General features: G+C 39.8%; 1 protein-coding gene across 1 annotated transcript in view; it reads left to right on the top strand.

Annotated features, from left to right (window-relative positions):
* Positions 1-8,277: 8,277 nt before the first annotated feature.
* GFPT1 (glutamine--fructose-6-phosphate transaminase 1) overlaps positions 8,278-21,646 on the top strand; it is a 62,189-nt gene continuing 48,820 nt past the window's right edge. The window contains exons 1-2 of the mRNA XM_004435591.3: positions 8,278-8,463; positions 19,037-19,144. Of these exons, the coding sequence (XP_004435648.1) occupies positions 8,457-8,463; positions 19,037-19,144 (115 nt within the window). The 5' untranslated portion in view covers positions 8,278-8,456. The remainder of the gene's footprint in view (positions 8,464-19,036; positions 19,145-21,646) is intronic.

Raw genomic sequence — 21,646 nt, forward strand, 5'->3', positions numbered from 1 at the left:
AAATGCAGAAGTTAATAGGGAGAATTCTTTTTAAAATATTCTAAAATGGCTTAGCTTTTTGTGAGATGTTTGAAACTGTTTTTACTGAATTTTTACCTTGTTTAAAAAGAAACAACTAAACAATTCTGGTTTAAAAATGGTATCTGGCTAGGAGCCCCCAACGTAGTAGCACATAACTTCTCACTAAAAGACCAAGAAAAGAAAAATCATAATGCTGAAAACTGATAAAGAACCAAGTTCCAGAATGTAGACAGAATTTCCATCGACTATAAGATAGAGCAGGGTGAATTGAGAAAAACTGGCTTAGCATGCTCAGGCTTTACCTTATGAAGCAGAACCTCTCTGAAAAAAAGATGAGAAAGTACTTTGGTCCTTCTTCTACTGGCTTCTTCTGACTCAGAGATCTATAATCTGTGCCATGCCAGAAATTTGGACAGTTATCTTTCTACTAGGGGGTACTGCTTTTTCAGATAGCCCAAATAGCATGTTATCCTCTCTCATTTTTCTGTGGTAATTCAGAGACAACGATTTACAGACAATATTAGCAAAGGAAAGATAAGTACATTGCATCTCTGGAATTCTGGTCCCCAAAAGTACAGAGATTAAGTTAGGGATGGAAACCGGAAGAACTCTAGCAGTTGTGAATGCAGGGAATTGAAGTTTTTATTTTCTTCTTTTGGTTCATAGAACCAGACAGTGGGGTTGGAAAATTTGTTCCCTGAGCTATTATAGATGAATTCAGGTTAGACTCTGGGTATGGCTTTATAAGTTAGGCACATTAACTCATCTTTTAGCTGAAGCTACAGGAATTGAGATTGTGGAGTAGATGCAGTTAATGGCAAGTCTTGGGTATGGCCATTAAATAAGTGACTGAGGTGGGTGGTGGATTAGATTATTGGAAGAAAGGAAATCATAGAACTGTGAGGCCAAGGTATTGGAAAGATTTTCTATGAAAGGGAGCAGCCATGAAGAATGATGAAAGGTGGGGAAGAATATTCTAGGCATACAGAGCAATGTAATCAGAATCTGGAAACCATGAAGTATATTTGGGAACTGCAAGAAGCTAAGTATGGCTTGAGTGTGAAGTGGAAGTGCTTAGCTGGAAATGATGCAGAAGTAGGCAGTGGGCAGTGTGGAGAGTGCTGCAGAAACTCCCAGCTTACACCCCTGCTTATTACTGAGAGAGGACCTCTCTGTTATCATTTGGTTGCAATATGCCCAGGGAAGTAGGTCCCATCTCAATCCCAGGGGATAAATTATAACTAGTCTAAATCAGTCATTTCAACTCCTTTTCTCTTTGCCAATCATTAGTCTAGGTGTGGACATATGACCGAGCTCTGGCCAATGAGCTGTAAGAGTCTATTGACGAGTTCGGGAAAAATTTTCTTCCCTGATAGAGGGAGAGAAAGAGAATGTTAATCAATCAATTAAGGCTCTTGTTCTATTCATTCCTTTTCTTCCTGCTTGGTAAACTGTAGTATGAAGACTCGATGTCCAAGGTTGTGCCAGTCAACTTGTAATCCTGAAAAGCCAGTCCACCAAGAATGGCCAAGAGGAAGGAAAAAAAGGTCCTGGATCCTTGAGGACATTATTGATCTTTGAGCCAGCCGAGGAACCATCCATTTTCAAAGTATCTTGTGAGATAAAAGGTTTTCTTGTTAATAACTACTGTTGTTGGGTATTCTGTCACTTGAAGCTTATTGCCTTCTAACAGACAGCCTGGTAAATCATGGAGGACTTGGTAAATAATTTTACTGCTTTTTAAATTTATGGCAGTGCCAAATGTCAATCTTAAAATGAAAACAAATTAACATTTTTAATTAATTGAGCCACTTTTTCAATCAAAGATTAATTTAGAAGGTGTAGTTTAATCAGGTAGTAGTTTTCATTTTTGCATATATATTTTTTATTTTTTGTGAGGAAGATTAGCCCTGAGCTAACACCTATTGCCAATCCTCCTCTTTCTACTGAGGAAGCTTGGTTCTGAGCTAACATCCGTGCCCATCTTCCTCTACTTTATATGGGATGCCGCCACAGCATGGCTTGACAAGTGGTGCGTAGGTCCATGCCCGGGATCCGAACCTGCAAACCCCAGGCCACTGAAGCGGAGCACGTGAACTTAACCGCTATGCCACCAGGCCTGCCGCTTGAATATTTAAATTATACTTAAATTCCTCGGAGATAGTCCCAAAGAAAGAAAGTAATCATTCAATTAGCCACCCAAAATGTCTAAGATCTTTTTACATGAAGTATTCAAAACACTTTATAAATAAAGGATGTTTCATTCGGTATTGAAACTAAGATTATTGGCCAAGAGTAAACCAAGCACTTGGAGGATTTTTTACTAACCAAAATTAGGATGAAGCCCTACACAGAATGATAAAGAGCAAAATACATAAAAATAGGAAACTTTCGTTGAGCATTCACTATGTAACAAACACTATTCTAAGCACCTTATATTTATGAAGTCATTTAATCCTATGAGAACGGTAACTATTATTGTCCCCATGAGGCACAGGGAGGAGAAGTACATATTCTGTTGCCATACAACTTAAGTGGAAAAGCCAGGGACATGAGCCCTGGCATTCTGGTTGCAGACCCTATGCACATTGCTACTATACTATTTTGCATTAAGGGAATTGGACCCACATACCGCTCCTGAGTATTCCTACCTGAGGAAGGAGAGAAGCATTCTTTGTCTTCATAGGTGCTACTTTCTAGTGGGCAAAAATCTTTTCCATCTTTTGCTTGCTCCAGACTATCATGGGCCAAAGCAGTGCATGTGTGTCCATTTTTTATGCAGCAATATAAAGCTAGCTGGTCTCTAGTCCAGTGGAAATTTACCTCCCTTTGAGAAACCTCAGCCTTATACCCCATTTCCCCACAACAGAGTTATCTATGATGACTCCACAGGGTGCTTGCAGGCTATGTAGACATGACTTCTGTATTCCCTGAAAGAAACTCTAGAAAGTAGTATTTTTTCTGTCACCTTACATTTCTAGTGATCTTTCAGCTCTAGGCAGCTCCGTGAACAGTCCACCTCTATTCTAGCTCCAGTCATACCCTATGGGACAGAAGTAGTGGATACGACCAGTTAATCTCATGGTTTCCAGTTTGTTGACAATTTGTTGGCAGTAGAATGAGTTTCTTTCAATCCGAGCTAGAAAAGTCTGCCCCAGGTTCTGCTACTGGGAAAATTTGGAGCCACTTAGGGGAGGCGTATTGGAGAGTGTTAATTCCAGTTGGAGTCAGCATCGTCTGTTCTCAAGCCTGAGGTTTCTTGGTGGGGCAATCAAGGTCATGTTTACCTGATGTAGTGGACATCTTTTGGTGTCCCTTCTTCATTCTTTTAGCAACACCTTCCTCTTTCTTTGAAGAACTGCTGTCTTTTGCTTACTGTATGTGGTGGAACTGTCCAATCACAGTGTCCTGCCCTCTTTGCCACAGGAGGGGGGCATATGACTCACACTGGACCCGTCAGAATCAGTGCCTAGAATAGAAAACGTGAGGGTGGAGGAAAAGCCTCTGTCCTCTTGGACTGTGAGCTGTAAACATGTCATTGTAGAGCTGTTTGAAGGTCATTTCCTTGTCCATGAGGTCAGAGAATCAGAGTTATGACAACATTGTTTGTGTCCCTGGATATAGACATGCCTGAAGCTGTTTGGATCCCTGTCTTTTCCAATTACATTAGCCAATAACTCCCCTTCTTCAGCTAGTTTGAGTGGATTTCTATTACTTGTAATTGAAAGCTCTATCCTCTAGAAATTTAAAACAAATACATATATTCAACATTGAGGAAATCAATAAAATCAACATTAGGTGGATGTATTAGTGTTCTTCAGAGAAACAAAACTAATAGTATATATATCTATGTATACACATATATACGTGTGTACATACATACGTATATATGTGTATACATATGTGTATATATGTGTGCATATATATGTGTATGTATACATATGTGTATATGCGTGTGTATATATGTATACATACGTGTGTGTGTGTGTGTGTATAATAGGAGAGAGAGAGAGAGAGAGAGATTGAGATTGAGATCTATTTTGAGCAATTGGCTCATGCAGTCATGGAGGCTGGTGAGTCCAAAATCTGTTGGGTGGGCTGTCAGGTTGCAGACACAGGGAAGAGCTGGTGTTGTGGTCCAAGTCCCGTTCTACTGGCAAATTCATTCTTGCTCTGGGGAGGTCAGTCTTTTGTTCTTTTTAGGCCTTCAGCTGATTGAATGAGGCCCACCCGCATTATGGAAGGCAATGTGCTTTACTCAAAGCCCACCGTTGTAAATGTTAATCTCATCCAAAAGCACTGTCACAGAAACTTCTAGAATAATGTTTGACCAAATATCTGTGGCTCAGCCAATTTGACACATAAAATTAACCATTACAGTGGGTAAAGTTTGCTTTCATCACCAACTTATTTCTGATTCCTTTTTCCATATCTTGACCCCCTCTCCCTCCCAATACTCAATTCCACATGCCCTTATATTTTCCGTTTCTTGCCCAGTGTCATCAACCAAAGTAATCTGTCCAGGTCTGCCTTGCTTTTGATTTCAGAATTATCTTTAGCCCCATTAAACTTGCATTTCCTCAGTGACCTTTTCACACTTGGTATCCAAATGAAAAGTAATCCTATAAATAGTTTCATTCTAAATTGTTAATAGGTGATAATGACTTAATGTAGGTCTCCTGGGGAGAGGGATGTGCTCTGCATTAAATACATGCATACAGGTGAAGTTTAGGCAAGGTGATAGGTAAGGTGTAGAGGTAATTTTGGACGAGGGTCCCCTTATAATCCCATTTTGTGAGTGACTATCTAGTACTCTATAGTCAAGACCTGATTATTTAACAACTGGTTCCCTTTTTAATGTTTCCTTTCAAAAAGAGGCAAATGCAAAGATGCAAAAGTTTGAGATGGCATTCTTTTTTAGGGAACTGGCAGTAGTTCAGTATAGCTAGCCCATAAGATACTTGAATAGAGTGGTGGGTGATGATGCTGATAAAACTGGCAGGAATGAGTTCCTGAATAACCGTGTGTGTGCATAGGAGTCTGGACTTAATCCTGCAGGTAAAGGGTACTCACTGAATTGGAAGCAGGGAGAAACAGGATCAGATTTATGTTTTTGAAAGGTCACTCTGGTGTGAAGGTGTATAGGATGAATTGGGGTAGTGGTGGAAGCAAAGGGATTCATTTAAGGAGTCTTTCTGAGGCCTTGACTGGTGCCTTTTGTTCTTGTGCTCATTTCTTTCTTCTCAGAGGCCTTACTGGCTCCACCTGCTTCTTTTTCCTTTGATACTTGCCACCATCTTCTCTGTCCACTGTGGTACATTTCTCCACAAACTCCCTAAAAAGTGGGACCAACTCCTCCCACTCCCACCTTCTTGTTATGCACAGGTCTTTTTTATTGAGATATAACTGACATATATTAGTTTCAGGTGTATAACATAATGACTTGATAGACATATATATTGCAAAATGATCACCACAATAAGTCTAGTTAACATCTATCACTACGCAGTTACAAATTTTTTTTCTTGTGATGAAAACTTTTAAGATCTACTCTCAGTAACTTTCAAATATACAATACAGTATTATTAACTGTAGCCACCATCCTGTACATTACATCCCTAGGACTTATTTATAAGTGGAAGTTTGTACCCAGACCTTTTTTATTTTAATAATTTTATTGCTATTTATTTTTGGAATTCAGATAAGCAATAACAAAAAATCACAAATGTGGGGACACTGAAAAATCTGATAAAGCTATTTCAATTATGATTCTACGTTTCTTTAGAAATGGCAACTGGAAGCCCTGATGGCCTTCCATCAGGCTGCAGGGCCAAGAGGGGGCTGAGAGCCATCAGATTTGACAGGACTGATTTTGTGAACAGGGAAATGGACTTACAAAAGAGGTGATGAAGAATGACATCCTCTTACCATCACTACTTTTTTTTTTTTTTTCAGTTAGTTCAGAACTTTTATCAGGAGAGAAAATCCTTTCCATTTCCTCAGATGTTTAAAGTAGACCTAGATGTCCCCTGTCCTTCACAGATCATTTATTTTCTCCTCCAGCCCTTATTCCCAAAGGTCCAGCTAAGGCAAATCTCCTTATAGATAGGGGTCAAAGTTCTTCTGTATCAGTGTCTTGACTGGCACATGGTTACAAAGGGCTCTTTGTTGCAGTGGGTTAGTGAGGTTGCTCATGGTTGGGTTGGGAAAATATTGGCCTTCAAACTTTCTTCCTCTCAACTTGTGTGTAAGCCCCTTCCAAAATAGCTGTAGAATGGAGATGGATAAGACAAATTGATAGTCATGGTGGAGTAACAAGCAGCAGAAGAAAGCAAGGGGTTCAACAGATTATTACTTTGAGCATGAGGACTTGGGTGGTACTGCTGGCATTCTCTTTGTGGCATCGACAGGTTTGCTGACACTGCACAAAGGTGGTGTTCAAACATTGGAATCATACCTTGACTCCTTGGCAATATCACTGAGGTCTTACCAGAACCTCTTAGATGAGGCTAAGATGTACATCCCCAGAGCCTTTTGCCTCTTGAATTAAGAAATGTGTTGTCTGTTAACAGCTCACTGTTCTTTAACTTTGCTCTGGGTGATTTAGGGACCTGTTGAAAGGCCTGAAATATTAAAGGGCTTTCAGGTGAGAAATACTTTGACTAGTTAAATGTGACACTTTCTGGCCTTTGAGGCCAGTGATAAAAAGGCATTTTTTTCACTCTAAGAAAAACTGAAAAGCTCTTTGCTTACTTGATTATATAACCAGCCATAGAAAGTCAATTCTCCTAAGAACATATGGCTTTTTTTTACTGATTCGAAACATCTTTGATCCCTTACTTTGTGCTAGGGTTTATACTAGGTGTTTGGTATGCAAAGACTTGTTCTAGCCTCAAGAAACTTATAGCCTAGTAGGAAAATACACAAAACATCATAAAATATCGAAGCATATTGTTTAAAAGGGCCAGATCAAAGAATGAGAGGTTAATGCATATCCTTAAGTCTGTCTGGGGAGACAAAATAGGTTTTCCCCAAGAGGTGGCAATTCAGGAGAGATGGGGTGGGGATTCCATAAAGAGGAACCAATGTGTGCAAAAGATTTGAGAATGTTGGCCCAGCTGGGAAACTGTTTAGCATTGTTGGAGTGTAAAGGGCTAGAAGGTGAGGTAGGAAGAGAGCAGTAGTGTGAGGTAAGACCAGACATCTGGGGTCAGAAGTTCATGCCGTTTTCTGTATGCCATGCAAGTTTTGCTTTGATTCTAGTTTAGAGCCATTAATAGAGTTATGATAAACATCTACATTTGACTAAAGATACCATTTAAATCTTCCTAAAGCAAATGCCCAGGTAATAAATTCTCAGAAACATCATCTCTCTCTGATTAAGTCTTTCTTGGCAGGCATGGTGCATTAATTCATAGAATTAATCGTTTATGAGTCAAACGTCAGGCTGTCAAATCTAGGCACTTCCTACGGTCATCTCGGGTGGGCCATCAGAAATCTGGGCCAGCCAAGTTTCTCAAAGGCAGGCGCATGATGTTGGATACTTGAGCCTTACAACCCACCCCTCCCCCTCTGCAAAAAACTGAGGGTTAGGGAGGCAACGGATGGGGGTGGGAATGGGGTGCAGAGGGCTTTTAGAAGCCAAGCATATTACACAGAGCTTAAGTCGGGAACTAAATTGCCTGTCACCAGAAAGACTGGCCGAACCTGAATGGCACTTTGCAGTGAGAATTTTGGGACCTCTTTCCCCTCACCTCACTCAATTCTTTGTGCAATTTTTCTTCAGCCTTATGCCCCTTTTCCACCCTGAGTTGTTTGTTTGTCCCCCAGGATCCCCTTTTTAGGTCTCCTGTTTTCCTCCTCCTCTTTCCCCGCTTCGTGGGGTACCGACGCCTGGGGCCCTGGACTGCACTAGGCGCGCCCCCCAACGCTATTTGCTTTGCTAACAATTCCCTCCTCCTCTTTCCTTATTCTTCCGTCATTCCCTGCCAGCCCCCGAGTTTCTTCCTCCGCCGCGGCGCGGTCTCTCCCGCTGCGCGCCGGGGTGCCAGGGCGGCTCCAGGAACCTCAGGCGGATGCGGCCACGAGTCGGTGCCACGTCTCCGCTGCCAGCAGGCCAGCGCTTGCGTGGGCTTGGGGCGGGGCGGCGCGGGGAGGCGGGATCTGCGCGTGAGCGGCGCGGCCACCGCCCAATGGGACCTGCGGGCGGTGGCGGCGGCGGCGCGGTGCGCGCCGAGGGGCGGGGCCCGGCGGCAGTTGCTGTCGAGCCCGGGAGGCCGAGAAGGCTGTGGTTGCTTCAGCTGTCGCATCCCCGAGGGAGTCGTGTCGGCTATTCCCTGTCCCGTAGGTCCGCGGATCGGCCCACGGGCTCGTGTGTACGCTCCCGACCTCGCCAGCCGCTCGCCGCTCGTCCTGTTGACCGCGCCTCCTGCATCATGTGCGGTAAGGGGGCCGCGGGCGGGGGGCGTGTTGCGAGGCGGTGCTGGGATGTGCTGAGGACGCCGCCTAGGCCGGAGGCGGGGGCTGGAGCGGGAGTGTGGAGGGTGCGAAGTCTGGGTGATGGGTGGGGGGCGTCCCGCAGTGGTTGCGGGTGCTGGGGCCAGGGGCCGGCCTCTGCGAGTCGGAGGGGGTGTAGTGGACCTAGGCGGGCACCTGAGAGGAGAGCGGGCCCTAGAGGGGATCTGGGGAGCCCAAGGCGGCGGGTTTGCGTGGAGAGAGAACCAAGAGGGAAGAGAAATGTCTGTATTGGAAAAGAATAGAGGGAAGTGAGGTGTGGAGGGGAGTGTCTTCAAGAGTCCACCAGGTGAGGGAGGCAACCTGTGGAACATCAGGTGAGGTCTGTTTGAACTTATCTTGCATTCTTCTAGGATTTACCTTTTTAAAATATTTATTTTTAGTTGCTTTCTTTCGGGCATGCCCAATAGAAAACAGAACTATAGCTATAGCTACGACAATGGCATTACACATGATCTTACTTCCTGCCACCCCCGTCTCAACAGAAACCATTGCTAATCAATAACTTGGCGAATGGGCTTAGACCTGACCCCTGGTGGGAGAAGTCCGGAAGTGACCGTGGCGGTAGATCATACATCATTTCTCACTTGCATATACACTCATTTAAAACACTTAACCTAAGAACAATATTTGTCTAACGTTTAACAAATGTTTTACCTAGAACAGTTAAGACGTAAAGTTTGGGAGCTTTTATTCCATGTTTTGAGATTAAGTCGTTTTAATATTACCTAAAAGTGTCGGTTAAAAGGGATTGTCGTCAGAATTATATCTGAAATGACTGATATGCTCTAAAATTGGTATTAACTTGGTCATTGTCAGTAAAAAGAATTGTATTCTTACCGTTCTTATTGAAATTTACAACTGACCTTACCCATGGAAGAAAGAACACTTTTTTCAGGGAAGTATGATTGTAATAGAATTAGAGCTGTCTGGAAAACTTATTCTTTTAGCCTTTTGCAAGAAGAACTGAGCAGGAGTGGCTTGTCTCATTAGTGTATATTTTTCCTGTATTTAACTTTATGCTAATTTCAGCTTCTGAAAATGAGGAGCAGGTTTAAATTTAGAGTAGATTAAAAAAAAACACAAAAACAGAAACACCTATAAATAGCTTGCTGAAATTATTAGAGCAGAGCTGACTTTAGAATCAGTAATACTTGTGCTATGTCTAGTTAGTAGAGCAGTTGTGCAAAACACATAATTTAGTTTGCAGCTGTGAAGTAGTGAATTTGCAAACTGGTTAATCCCCAGCGTGCTTCATTTGGTAATTAACTGTTCCTGAGTGGTGAGGTATGCGACTACCGATGATAAGGGTGAGGCTTTTAGGGTGGAGACTAAACATTGGGAGTTTTCACATACTCATTCCCATTCCACAGTTTTTTACTGCTGAGGAAACAGGTTACAACCAATAAATAAAGAATTGGTACTTGAGGCATTTGTAAGGTCCTGTTTTTAACCCAGACCAGAGTTTTGCATGGTTCCAGGAGTAGGGTCCAGAATATATTTCCTTTCGTATGTAAACTCTGAAAGTTAACTGTTGAGAAGACAAGTTTGTCTTTATTTTCCTCCCGCATCTTAATCATTGAAAGTTTCGAGGCAGAGAAGTTGAATGAGAATAGGATTAGATGGGAAAAGTTAGAAGTTTACCTTCTGATTACCTGATGCCTATTGAAGTTTTTCTAAAAGATTATTTTGTTGCAACATTGCAAAATGTTGAAGCAGAAGAATGAGGGCTAATAATTCTGTGATATGCTTTTTTCCAATCGGATATAGTGATGAAACTGTTATAATGTTTGCCAGGTTGTATTGGGATGTTAATAAATGTTAATTAGGAAAAAAAAAAGATTCTATGGTCAAGTAAATTTGAGGAGCAACAGGTTAAACAGTGTTGAACTGGCTTTTTTTATTGGAGGACTTCTTGGAACCTTTAATGTGCTAATAAACGTTGTGAATCTTCCAGAGAAGAATAGTATGTCTATTTTTCAAATTTATTTTATCTTCTTCTTATTCTTGGTTCTTTGGAATAAAGTTTGTCCTTTATCTGTTTCACGTTTGGCTTTGGTGAGCTGGTGTCAAGTCACTTAAGCTAGGGCCAGCCCCGTGGCTTGGCGGTTAAGTGCGCGCGCTCCGCTGCTGGTGCCCGGGGTTCGGATCCCGGGCGCGCACTGAGGCACCACTTCTCTGGCCATGCTGAGGCCGAGTCCCACGTACAGCAACTAGAAGGATGTGCAGCTATGACATACAACTATCTACTGGGGCTTTGGGGGGAAAAAAAATAAAATCTTTAAAAAAAAAAAGTCACTTAAGCTACCCACACCTTTTAGCATATTTTGCTTTTTTTTTTAATAAATGTGGGCTTATACCCTTCTGATCGATGGTGTATATAAATGGATTTTTTGCAAATGAAGTCATATTTAAAAGCAGTAAGACAGCTTGCAGTTTAAAAGTATCCTGAAATGAATCCTTAAAAAGTTTTGTAATTATATTGTCTAATGACTTTGGGGGTAATTGAGGGATGCTGAGACTGGCTGCTTGGATGAATCATAAAACCAGTACGATTAACATATTCTTAGAAATCATACTGGATATAAAGTAGTTGTGAAAGAAGATAATTAATTGCTTGATAAGCATTTCCTCAATTGTGTTCCCTGGAAAGGGAGAAGTTCATAAGTGCTGGTAATGAGCAGTAGAAGATGGGAAAGAGTTTTATAACACACAAGTTTGGGAAATTCTGCTTTTGGAGATTCACAATTAGCAAGATTAAAGGTTCTAGGAAGTTCTGCAGATAAACCTCTTCTGTTAACTTTGTTTAACCCAGTATTTCTTAGATCTTTAATTATGGAACCTTTCTTTCACCTCATCCCTATTTAGCATCCTGCAAAATAGTGTCCTCTTACTGTGATTTGGGAATTTTTGACTGTACATTTCAGGTACCTAGAAAATGAAATGATGGCTTTATACTTTGCACTGTGCCCTTTGGACAGATGACTAAAACAAAGGAATTGCCTTCAGTGAATTGCTTCCTGATTGGCAGAAACCGAATACACATGCAACAGGTGTGGGTGATAATACACAATCCTTGTTTGTTGCCATGTTAGAGACCAAGTGGAATGCATAGAAATCCAGAGACCGATTAGGTTAGGAATGTTCTGATAATAAGGCAGGACTTTTATGTTGAGGAATAGTGCTAGCTTGTAGAGAACTAGTACACTGTGAGAAATATCATTGATGGCATATATTACCCAGCATTACCCAACAATACACAGAGTTAGAAATAAATTGAGAACTACTGCCAGCGGGTTTGAAAGAAGAAATAGAAGTGCCAGGAAAAGCGGCCATAAAAACAGTGGTTAGAGACAGAAGAGTTCCAAAGTAGTATACTGCCTTGGGCAGAGTCTGCAAATGTAGAAAAAGGTCATTCATGTTTAGTACTGCAGAGAGAAGTTAATTGCATTTGGCTATGAAGAAATTGTTAGACAACTTGCATATATGAAGGCAGAAGGACCTGAGTTTGTGTTGAGGAGGAGGGCAAGTATACCAACAAAGTAGAGAGTATCATGGAACTGAGGTGCCTGATAGAGGTGAAAAGTTGAGTTCTAGAGCTGCGATTCCTGATCTGTAAGCTGTGAAGTTGTTACAGGATGTCCATTGGTTGATTCATACCTTAAGCATCATCTGTAAATTGAATAAAAGTTGTTCTGGATCATTGGATAATAAAAATTCAACCCCCTTTGTGTAGGATCCTTAAAATACTTTGATATTAACAAAGTATTTACAAAGTTGAGGAATCACTTATCAAGAGTTACAAATAGGAGAGGCTGGTTCAGGGAGTAGTATGTGGAATGTTTCTCTGTTTTGAGCTAATAAGGAAGGATAAGAGGGTATATAGGTTATTTTACTGTTAAGATAAAGACTTCAGTTCTCTAAAGTGAGAATCTATGAAAAATGAGAAAGAAGCTGGGAAGAGAGAAATGGAGATTTGAGAGTAGTCTAGATTCTAGACTTCAGAGTAATATCTGGGGAAGTTTGAAAGTTAGACGAGCAATGATTAATAGGATTGGTCAGCAGGTGGGAGGACCCATATGAAAGTGGACCTGAAATGGATGAATGACCTGAAATGGATGGACTTCGCTGTAGGGGTGCTCAGGGACACAGGAGTGAGAGCATAATGCGCCTAGAACGGCTGGCTTGTCAGGATGATGAAAAATTGTGGTCTGATGTGATTGATCAGAGAGAAGGGGGTGAGAGGGAATGTTTGAAGGTTTGTGAGCAGGAAGTGCATGCTTTTTCTGAGGAAAGATGATGACATAGGTAGACTGTGAGGGAGTATATAATTAGAGGTGTCAGGGTTTAAACAGTGCTTTAAGTTCCAGAATGTTAAATGTGCAAGAGAGAAGTGTCTTGGAGCTCCTTCCAGTGGCAACATGTATTTACGACAAAGTAGGGGACACTTGAACCAGCATTTTGTAAATAGAAAAAAGATTTTAAACAATTAAGAAACACACAAATAATTGAAATTCCTCATTGTGTCACTCTATGTAATTTTTTCTTTGTGTTTTTTAGGAGTGTAGAAAATTTACCTTAATTAATATTTCGTCTTCTAAAGGAATCTTACCTTTAGAATGTGCCTCCACTATAGTATTGACTATATTTGTGACAAATATCTAGTTGATGTGTGTAAGTTTAATTGCATCATTGTTTATAATTACAAAGAGTTAGAAAAACCTCAGTCTATAGGGGAATGGTTAGGTAAAATATGATAACTCTTTTATGGACTAGGAGGCAGCCATTAAATAGAATAGGGTACATGTGTTGTACTGACATAGAAAGATCTCCAACATCTTAAGTAAGCGAAAAAATTACCGAACAATAACTATAGTGTCATCACATGCATCTAGGTCCGTATATGTAGAAAAATTACTAGTTGAAGGCTTGGGACAATGGGTATATGGGATTAATGGTGGTTGTCTCCCCTGTATGGAGGTAGAAAGAGGAGATTTTCACAATTCATTCTGTAGCATTTGTGTAATTTGAATTTTTTTTTTTTTGTGAGGAAGATCAGCCCTGAGCTAACATCCGTGCTAATCCTCCTCTTTTTGCCAAGGAAGACCAGCTCTGAGCTAACATCTATTGCCAATCCTCCTCCTTTTTTTTTTTCCCCAAAGCCCCAGTAGATAGCTGTATGTCATAGTTGCACATCCTTCTAGTTGCTGTGTGTGGGACGCAGCCTCAGCATGGCCGGAGAAGCGGTGTGTCGGTGCGAGCCTGGGATCTGAACCCGGGCCGCCAGTAGCGGAGTACGCACACTTAACCGCTAAGCCATGGGGCTGGCCCTGAATTTTTTTTTTTTTTTTGTGAGGAAGATTAGCCCTGAGCTAACATTCGTTGCGAATCCTCTTCTTTTTGCTGAGGAAGCTTGGTCCTGGGCTAACAACCGCGCCCATCTTCCTCTACTTTATATGGGATGCTACCACAGCACGGCTTGACAAGCGGTGTGTCGGTCCATGCCCGGGATCCGAACCTTTGAACCTGGGCCGCTGCAGCGGAGCACGCAAACTTAACTGCTGTGCCACCAGGCTGGCCCCTGTAATTTGAAATTTTAACAATGATAATGAATTAATTTGTAACTATAAGAAAAATTTTATTTTGTTTTTTTGCCTTTTATGAGGAAGGTCGGCCCTGAGCTAACATCCATGCCAATCCTCCTCTTTTTGCTGAGGAAGACTGGTCCTGAGCTAACATCTGTGCCGATCTTCCTCCACTTTTACGTGGGACACCGCCACAGCATGGCCTGACAAGAGGTGTGTCGGTGCGCGCCCAGGATCCGAACCCGGGCCGCCAGCAGCAGAGTGTGTGCACTTAACCGCCATGCCACGGAGCCGGCCCAGAAAAATTTTAAAAATGAAACTTAAGTGGCATTGTAGATGGATTTTGATTCAAAAATTATAAAATTTAGAGAATGAATCTGAACACTTAACACTGATAAATCACAGTGTCCAGGGTCTCATAATATTGAAGTTGTCAAGTGAAAAAATATGTAAAAGTAAAATTTCTTATTCATCAGAACATAAATTCAACTAGGCATAGGAAATTTAATGATTTGATTAGTCAGCTAAATTGCATTGTTTTCATTTCAATAAGGTTTCATTTACTTACAACTAGATTGCTTTCAACCAGGTATGTCAAGTCCGTGATCCAGGTTGTGTCTGAATATTTTGTTAAGGTGCTCATAAGTGCTTTTATGTCATTGACTTTTAAGTTGCCTTTTTCTGAGAAGGGTGCCTATAGGTGCAAGCATCTGCTCCAGTTAGGGAGGTATTTATTCCAAGTATATTCCATTAATAAGAAAACTTACACTTTGGAAGCACGTGCTGATTTGGGAGTAGAAAATTTCCTGTGCTCCATACAACTACTGTGTGTGCTATTGGAGCAATTACTGAAGAGTGGTGGAGAATTGATCTTTAGGCTTCTGTAGTTACTTTAAGCAGAACTGTTTATTGGGAGGTTTGATAAGACAAGTCAAAGACCCGAAATAGGGATCAATCTAGTGATTTTTATTCAAATAAGCACCATTTTGAGTTATGAGTGCCTCCCTCGTAAACATCCGCTACATACCTGATTGGCTGGTTATTTGGCATTATATTTTCCCAGCGATCCCATGATTACAGATAATCCACTAATCCCAACAGGTGGACTGTCTTGGGCCAACAGTGCTTTCAAGGGGTTGGTGTGTAAAATGGACAGATTCAACCTCTTTATCTCCCACTTTCCTAACCAGGGATGACTTAGGTTAATCCTCTTTCTTCCTTCTCCCAGCTCGATTACTTTGATCTTAGAAAATTTCTCTTACGTGTCATCCTTTTCTTCCTTTCAGTTCCTGCTTAGTTATATAAGGAGAAATATTGCTCCTGCTTTTTCCTCTATTCCTACTCTTCTCATTTTCTTTGTTCCAATAGTGAACCCGAAAATGACGTAATGATTATTGGTAATCATTACTTCCTCTCTCAAGGAAAAGGCAGGTTTTGAAATGGAATTTGATATATGGTATTTCATTGAATCTAAGATGCCACTGTTTGGGAAATGCACCATTATTATATGGACCACAAAGAAAGAAAATATGAATGTCATAAAATCAATGCTGTCAATATCTAAAGCCCTAGAAAGTATTCTGAAGATGCTTTCAGAATATTGTAGGCTAAGTTGCCCTTTACCTTAAGCCAGTGATGAATCATAGCATCACTAGTAGTAGGGACCAACAGACAATATAAAATACATGCTTGTTAATAATTCTTGCCCTCTGTTTTTAACCTAACTCAATCAAGTCTTTAGATCTATCTTCCAGTTTACAGGAAATACAAGGAATAGAGGAACTGGTTAGATCACACTATGTGGAAGCAATTAGACACAGCCAGAAGGTGAGACATTCAACAAGGCTTGGCCCCAGCTTTTCAGTAAGTCAATGTCTTGGGGAAAACAGGGCAGTTGGGGAGACCATTCTGGATTCAAAGAGACTTATGAGACATAACAGTCAAATATGAGATATGATCCTTTATTGTATCCTAGAGTGAACATATCAGCTGTAAAAGACCTTTTTTTGATAATAGAAAAAATTTGAATATGAACATTGTATTAGGTGATATTAGAGTGTTATTTTCTTAGGTGCAATCATGTGGTTTGGTAGAAAAATGTCCTCATATTTTATATGTTACTTTGCTTTTAGTTCTTAACAATATACTTCGAAAATAATAAAGCCTTTCACCAGGTTTCCAGTTTTAATTTGGTAAATACAATGATACACAGAACAAAATCATGTAAATGTCATAAAAAAGAAATGAGGCTCAGGAGACAAGTGCAGTCTGTAGACGTATTAAAGTGTCAAATTCATCAGGAATGTCTCTAAAGCAATCAGAGAAGAACCCTCAGAAATCATGAACCTCAAGTTGGAAGGGAGGGTAAGTGTGCTCAAACATCAGGTAGGAAGTATGTGGCCCTTGTGCTGTCACTCCCCATGTAATAGATGTTGCTAATCATTCATGGCTTTCCTTCCTCTTTAGGAAGTGGGGCCACTGAATCCTTTTCAATGGTATTCTCTGCAGCCACTACCAATTGATAACTTGTTGGCACTTGCTGTGAAACCTGTTTTCCCATCTCTCAGTAAAACTTGTTCATTGCACAGAAGAGGAAGCTGAGGCAGGGTGGTCTAGTGGAAAACTTTGGGGACACATGAGTTAAAAAAATTCGCAGAGTTTCTTCAATGTGAGAATACTTTTTTATGAGCTAACAAATGTTTAGTGTGAATTTTATTAGTTTATAAAATAGAATTTTGTAATTTTGTTTGGAGATGAGTATTGGTTTAGAAGATTCCTTTTTCTATGCAATTGTACTCGAGATCTCAAGATTCACACAATGTTGAACCAAGGAGATTGAAGTTAGAAATAATATCAAAGTTGAATGCTTTTAAGTTACATGTATTGAAAACAGTGAATTTAATATTGCATCACTGAATTTTCTTTTAAAAAATGTATTGGGTCTATAACTTGTCTTAAAAACAGTTGGTTTTATGTCAGCATTTAAGTTTTTTAAATTGATATTTGATTATTATATTTAATCTTTAATTCCCCAAATGTATTACTTTTAACAGCAGAATTAACATTTTTTAAAAAAAGGTGATTTAATAGTGAATTTTTGTGGATGTACTGCATTATTGGGATTTGGCAGCTTTGAACTTCCTCTTCAGGGCTTTCCAGAGCACCTCAGACTGCAAGCAGTTCTTGACAGGGTAATATATTTTATTAGTTAATAACCTTGAAATGAGCTAGGTTGTGTCCTTCTTTAGCAGATTTAGCTGGTGCTAGTCACACTGGTGGGGAGTAGACTAGTTGAGAATCAATATTCTTTAGCACATTTATATTAGAGTATTTTGGGAAAGATTTATATTCTATGTATTGTCCTTTAATGATCTAATAAAAATACTTATTTGGGACTGATTGGTAAAGATTAAATACACACAGAAAACTAAGGTCAGTTACCCATGGGGGAAAAAAGTGTAGAACACATAGAAGTTTGATTTACAGTTGGTTAGTGGTTTAGTTTGTTCGTATTACAGATATATTACGAAGGAACAGCAGTAATAACAAAACGCTGGACTCATGTAGGGTTGTGGTTCTGTGAAAGTGAGATGCTGTACAACATAATAACTTAAAAAATCTTTACAACTGTAAGGTTTTTGTTTTTGAATATGAATGAAATATAGGATTTCTATAAGTCTTTGGGAATGTTCAAACAATTGTTTCAGGTTGTTTTGGATTTTAGTTTTAAAACATGTATTTATTTTTTTGGAAGGGCGTGATAGTTTATTTGAAAAAGATTACGCCGTACTGATCGTGGTGATCAGCATACACGTTATGATGGCTTTTTTGTTGAATATTAGCAATGTGGTATTTTTGTATGCTGAAATGCTTTGATAGGATCAAGCTCTTTATAGAAATAAAGAGACCTTTTCAAATGGAAGTGGACTAGTCACCCCACAGAATTAATTTAATCCTCTTATGAATCAGTGGCATTATAGTATAATATAGTAAGAAAAAGCAGAGTTCTTTCATAAATAAGCAACTTGAACTTATATTTCCTTGTATTTTGGTCTTCAGTTTTTCTATATTTAAGCTGTACCCATCCTGGGCAAAGCACCGTCATGGAAAACCTCAGATGATTTCCATGCTGCTATTCCTAAAATGTGGATTTTCTCTACCTGTGTTCTACTACCACTTTGCTTTCCTGGCTCAGTTCACACTGTACTAGTCCTTTTATTTCTAGTTTTGCTTCTCCAAATGATTGCTCATTTTCTGTGAATTCACAAGTTGTTAACATGTCTCATAGTTGTCTTTTGCTAGGATCTGTGAACAAGTGATTCAAGCCATTTTCTCTTAAGATGATTGTATATATTTTTAGTCCATTTTTCCCTATTATTAGATTATTTAGGTTGTAAGTATTTTTCACATCACTGATACTTATAAGTTATTTATTCCTAAATGTTATTGATAGCGTGGTCATTGGAAGTAGGAAAATTATTCCATCTGTATAGTTTTGCAGGGCCCTTATGTTGCTTAAAATACTTATTTCAGAAAATGTTTCTCTTCAAACATATGCTCAGTATTTAGGACATAAATCACAAATTTGTTGATTGATTAGTTTTTAGAAATTAGATTTCACTTGACAAAATGGCAGTGATGGAAGATAAGTGGACCAGCCTTATAAACTTATTTGAAAAGACTAGACATTTATTTTGACATATTTACTTCAATCTTTAATACTTGTGAGAAATTCCCCTTTGAAAAAGTTTCACTGCCTTTAAACAGTTTGAAATGAGGATTTCTTTCTTTTTTAAAGATGGACTCTAGCTTCACATTTTTGCATATCTTAGGTATAATTATGCAAATGAGGATTTTTTCATATTAATTTTGATTATTTAGACACAATTTTCTCTTAAATATTTGTTTATTTTCAGGTATATTTGCTTACTTAAACTACCACGTTCCTCGCACAAGACGAGAAATCTTGGAGACCCTAATCAAAGGCCTTCAGAGACTGGAGTACAGAGGATATGATTCTGCTGGTATTTCCTTTTAAAAAATATTATGGGTTTTGCATAATTCTTGAATCTAAATAGAGAGGTTTTGTGTTTGTTTTAGGTGACTAGATTCTTTAGTAATGTCTATTTTGTTGTTTCAGGTAAATCTGAAATCTGGAGAATTTTTTTAAATTAATTAATTATTTTTATTGAGGTAACATTGGTTTATAACATTATATAAATCTCAGGTGTATATCATTATATTTCGATTTCTGTGTAGACTACATCACATTCACCACCCAAAGACTAATTACCATCCATCCCTGAACACATGTGCCCTGTCACCCCTTTCACCTTCCTCCCTCCACCCTTCCCCTCTGGTAACCACCAATCTAATTTGAAGAATTTTTGTATTTTATCATGTTTAAAGGGTTGGTTCATGTAATTTCAACAGTATTACCTTTTTTTTTTTTCGTGAGGAAGATCAGCCCTGAGCTAACATCCATGCCAATCCTCCTCTTTTTGCTGAGGAAGACTGGCCCTGTGCTAACATCTGTGCCCATCTTCCTCCACTTTATGTGGGACGCCGCCTCAGCATGGCCTGACAAGCGGTGCGTCCATGGGCGCCTGGGATCCGAACCGGGCTGCCAGTAGTGGAGCGCTCGCGCTTAACCGCTAAGCCACGGGGCAGGCCCCTCAACAGTATTACCTTTTATGTAGAGTATTGCTTCTTATGGGTATCTTCTTCTTTTGTTAATAATGTTACTGTAAAAACATAAATCACCTGGAGCATTTTCATTATAGAACAAAGTTCTTGAAGGCCTTACTCTATAAATTATCTTTTTTTCTTTCCTGTAACTTTTATTTCTTTTTCTCTCTGGATTTTAAGCTTTTGGCATATAAACTTGCCTAAGATTCTTCTGTCTTAAATAAATGACAAAGCAAATAAAAATAACTTTTTGTCAACTTTGTTCTACTCTAGCTCCTTCCCTTAACTGTGTCAGGGGTCCCCCAGGCCACACTCAGATTCAGTGATTTCCTAGGAGGATTCAGCATATATTTATTACATGATTTATTATAACCAAAGAATACAGTGTAAAATCAGCAAAGGGAAAAATTGCGTGGGGTGAAGTCTGGAGGAAACCAGGCACGAGCTTCTAAGAGTTCTCTCCCAGTGCAGTCACATAGGATGCACTTAATTTCCCTGGCAAGTTGTGACAACATGTGTGAAATGTTGTATACCAGGAAGCTCATTAGCAACTCAGTGCCAGAGGCTTTTACGGGGGGCTGGTCACGTAGACATCCTCTGCCTAACATGTACCAAAACTCCAGACTCCTAAAAAGGAAGCAGATGTTCAGCATAAGCCACATTGTTTGCACCAACAGTTCAGGTGCAGTGAGCCATTTTCGTAATCAGTTAGGCTAGTGGGAACCCTCCTGAAATCCAAGTTCCCAGATGCCAGCCAAGGGCCAACTTTACAAGCAGGCCTTTCTAAGCATAGCAGTATCAGACCTACTGTGTTAACTCTTTTCTATACACTTACCATTGCCAGATATAATGGGCATTTATGTTCCATGACTTTCTTCAGATAATGGAAAGTCAGTTCCTCAACCCCTTTGTTCTTAAAATTCTCTCCTTTCTTAGCTTCTCTGACAACACGTCTTCTCGTTCTCTTCCTAACACACTGATTATTTCTTTTCTGTCTGCTTTGGGGCTCCTTTTCTTTCACCTATTGCTTAAACATTAATGTTCTCTAAGATACTTTCCTAGGCCCACTTTTCTTACTTGGTATCTTGATGGGTGAGCTCTGACTTCATCAACCTCCTATGTGTTGGTGACTTACAATCTGGATGTATTTCCGAAGCTGCACATGTGTATTTCCCACTGCCTCCTAGAAATCTCTCTCTGATAAATTTCTCCCTGGATAAATTTCTCCACTATATTGTAAACTTTGCATGTGCAGAATTGAACTGAATACACTCCAGTTCTCACCCCACTCCACACTCTTTTCTTTCTGTGTTCCTTTTATCAATAATCATTCAACGAGTTTTGGCCTAGGAGGTATCCCAGACTTCTGCTTTCTCACTTTACTTGCAGTCAGTTCTACTTCTCAGTATCACTTATCTCTGTCTTCATTACCACTGTTTAGTTCAGGCCCTCCTCATTTGTGCTTTGCTATGGCTATAACTTCTGACAGCTGGTTTCTTCTTCTTTCTCCCCCTCCAGTCTATCCTCTATACTGTTTTCAAAGAGAGTTTTCTAAACGTTTTTGCCATGTGATTTCTCTACTTGAAACTACTCAGTGCTTTTCCAATACCTTCAGGGCACCCTTTCCAAATTCCTTAGGAGCTTAAGTAGGTTCTCAAGAGATGTGTTCCCTGACATTCTCTTTTTATCCCCTTTCTGAGTTAGATGCCCATCTTCTGCCTTTCTCCATTGTACTCCAGTTGTAACCTGTATTACTTTTATTATAACCTAAAGCACAATCATTTTTTCCTTGTCTGTCTTCTCAGTAGACTATTAGGAATTTGAGGACAGGAACTGAG

This window comes from Ceratotherium simum, chromosome 11 (assembly GCF_057802395.1).
Source record: "Ceratotherium simum simum isolate JZ-2026a chromosome 11, ASM5780239v1, whole genome shotgun sequence".
NCBI classification, from domain to species: Eukaryota; Metazoa; Chordata; class Mammalia; order Perissodactyla; family Rhinocerotidae; genus Ceratotherium; species Ceratotherium simum.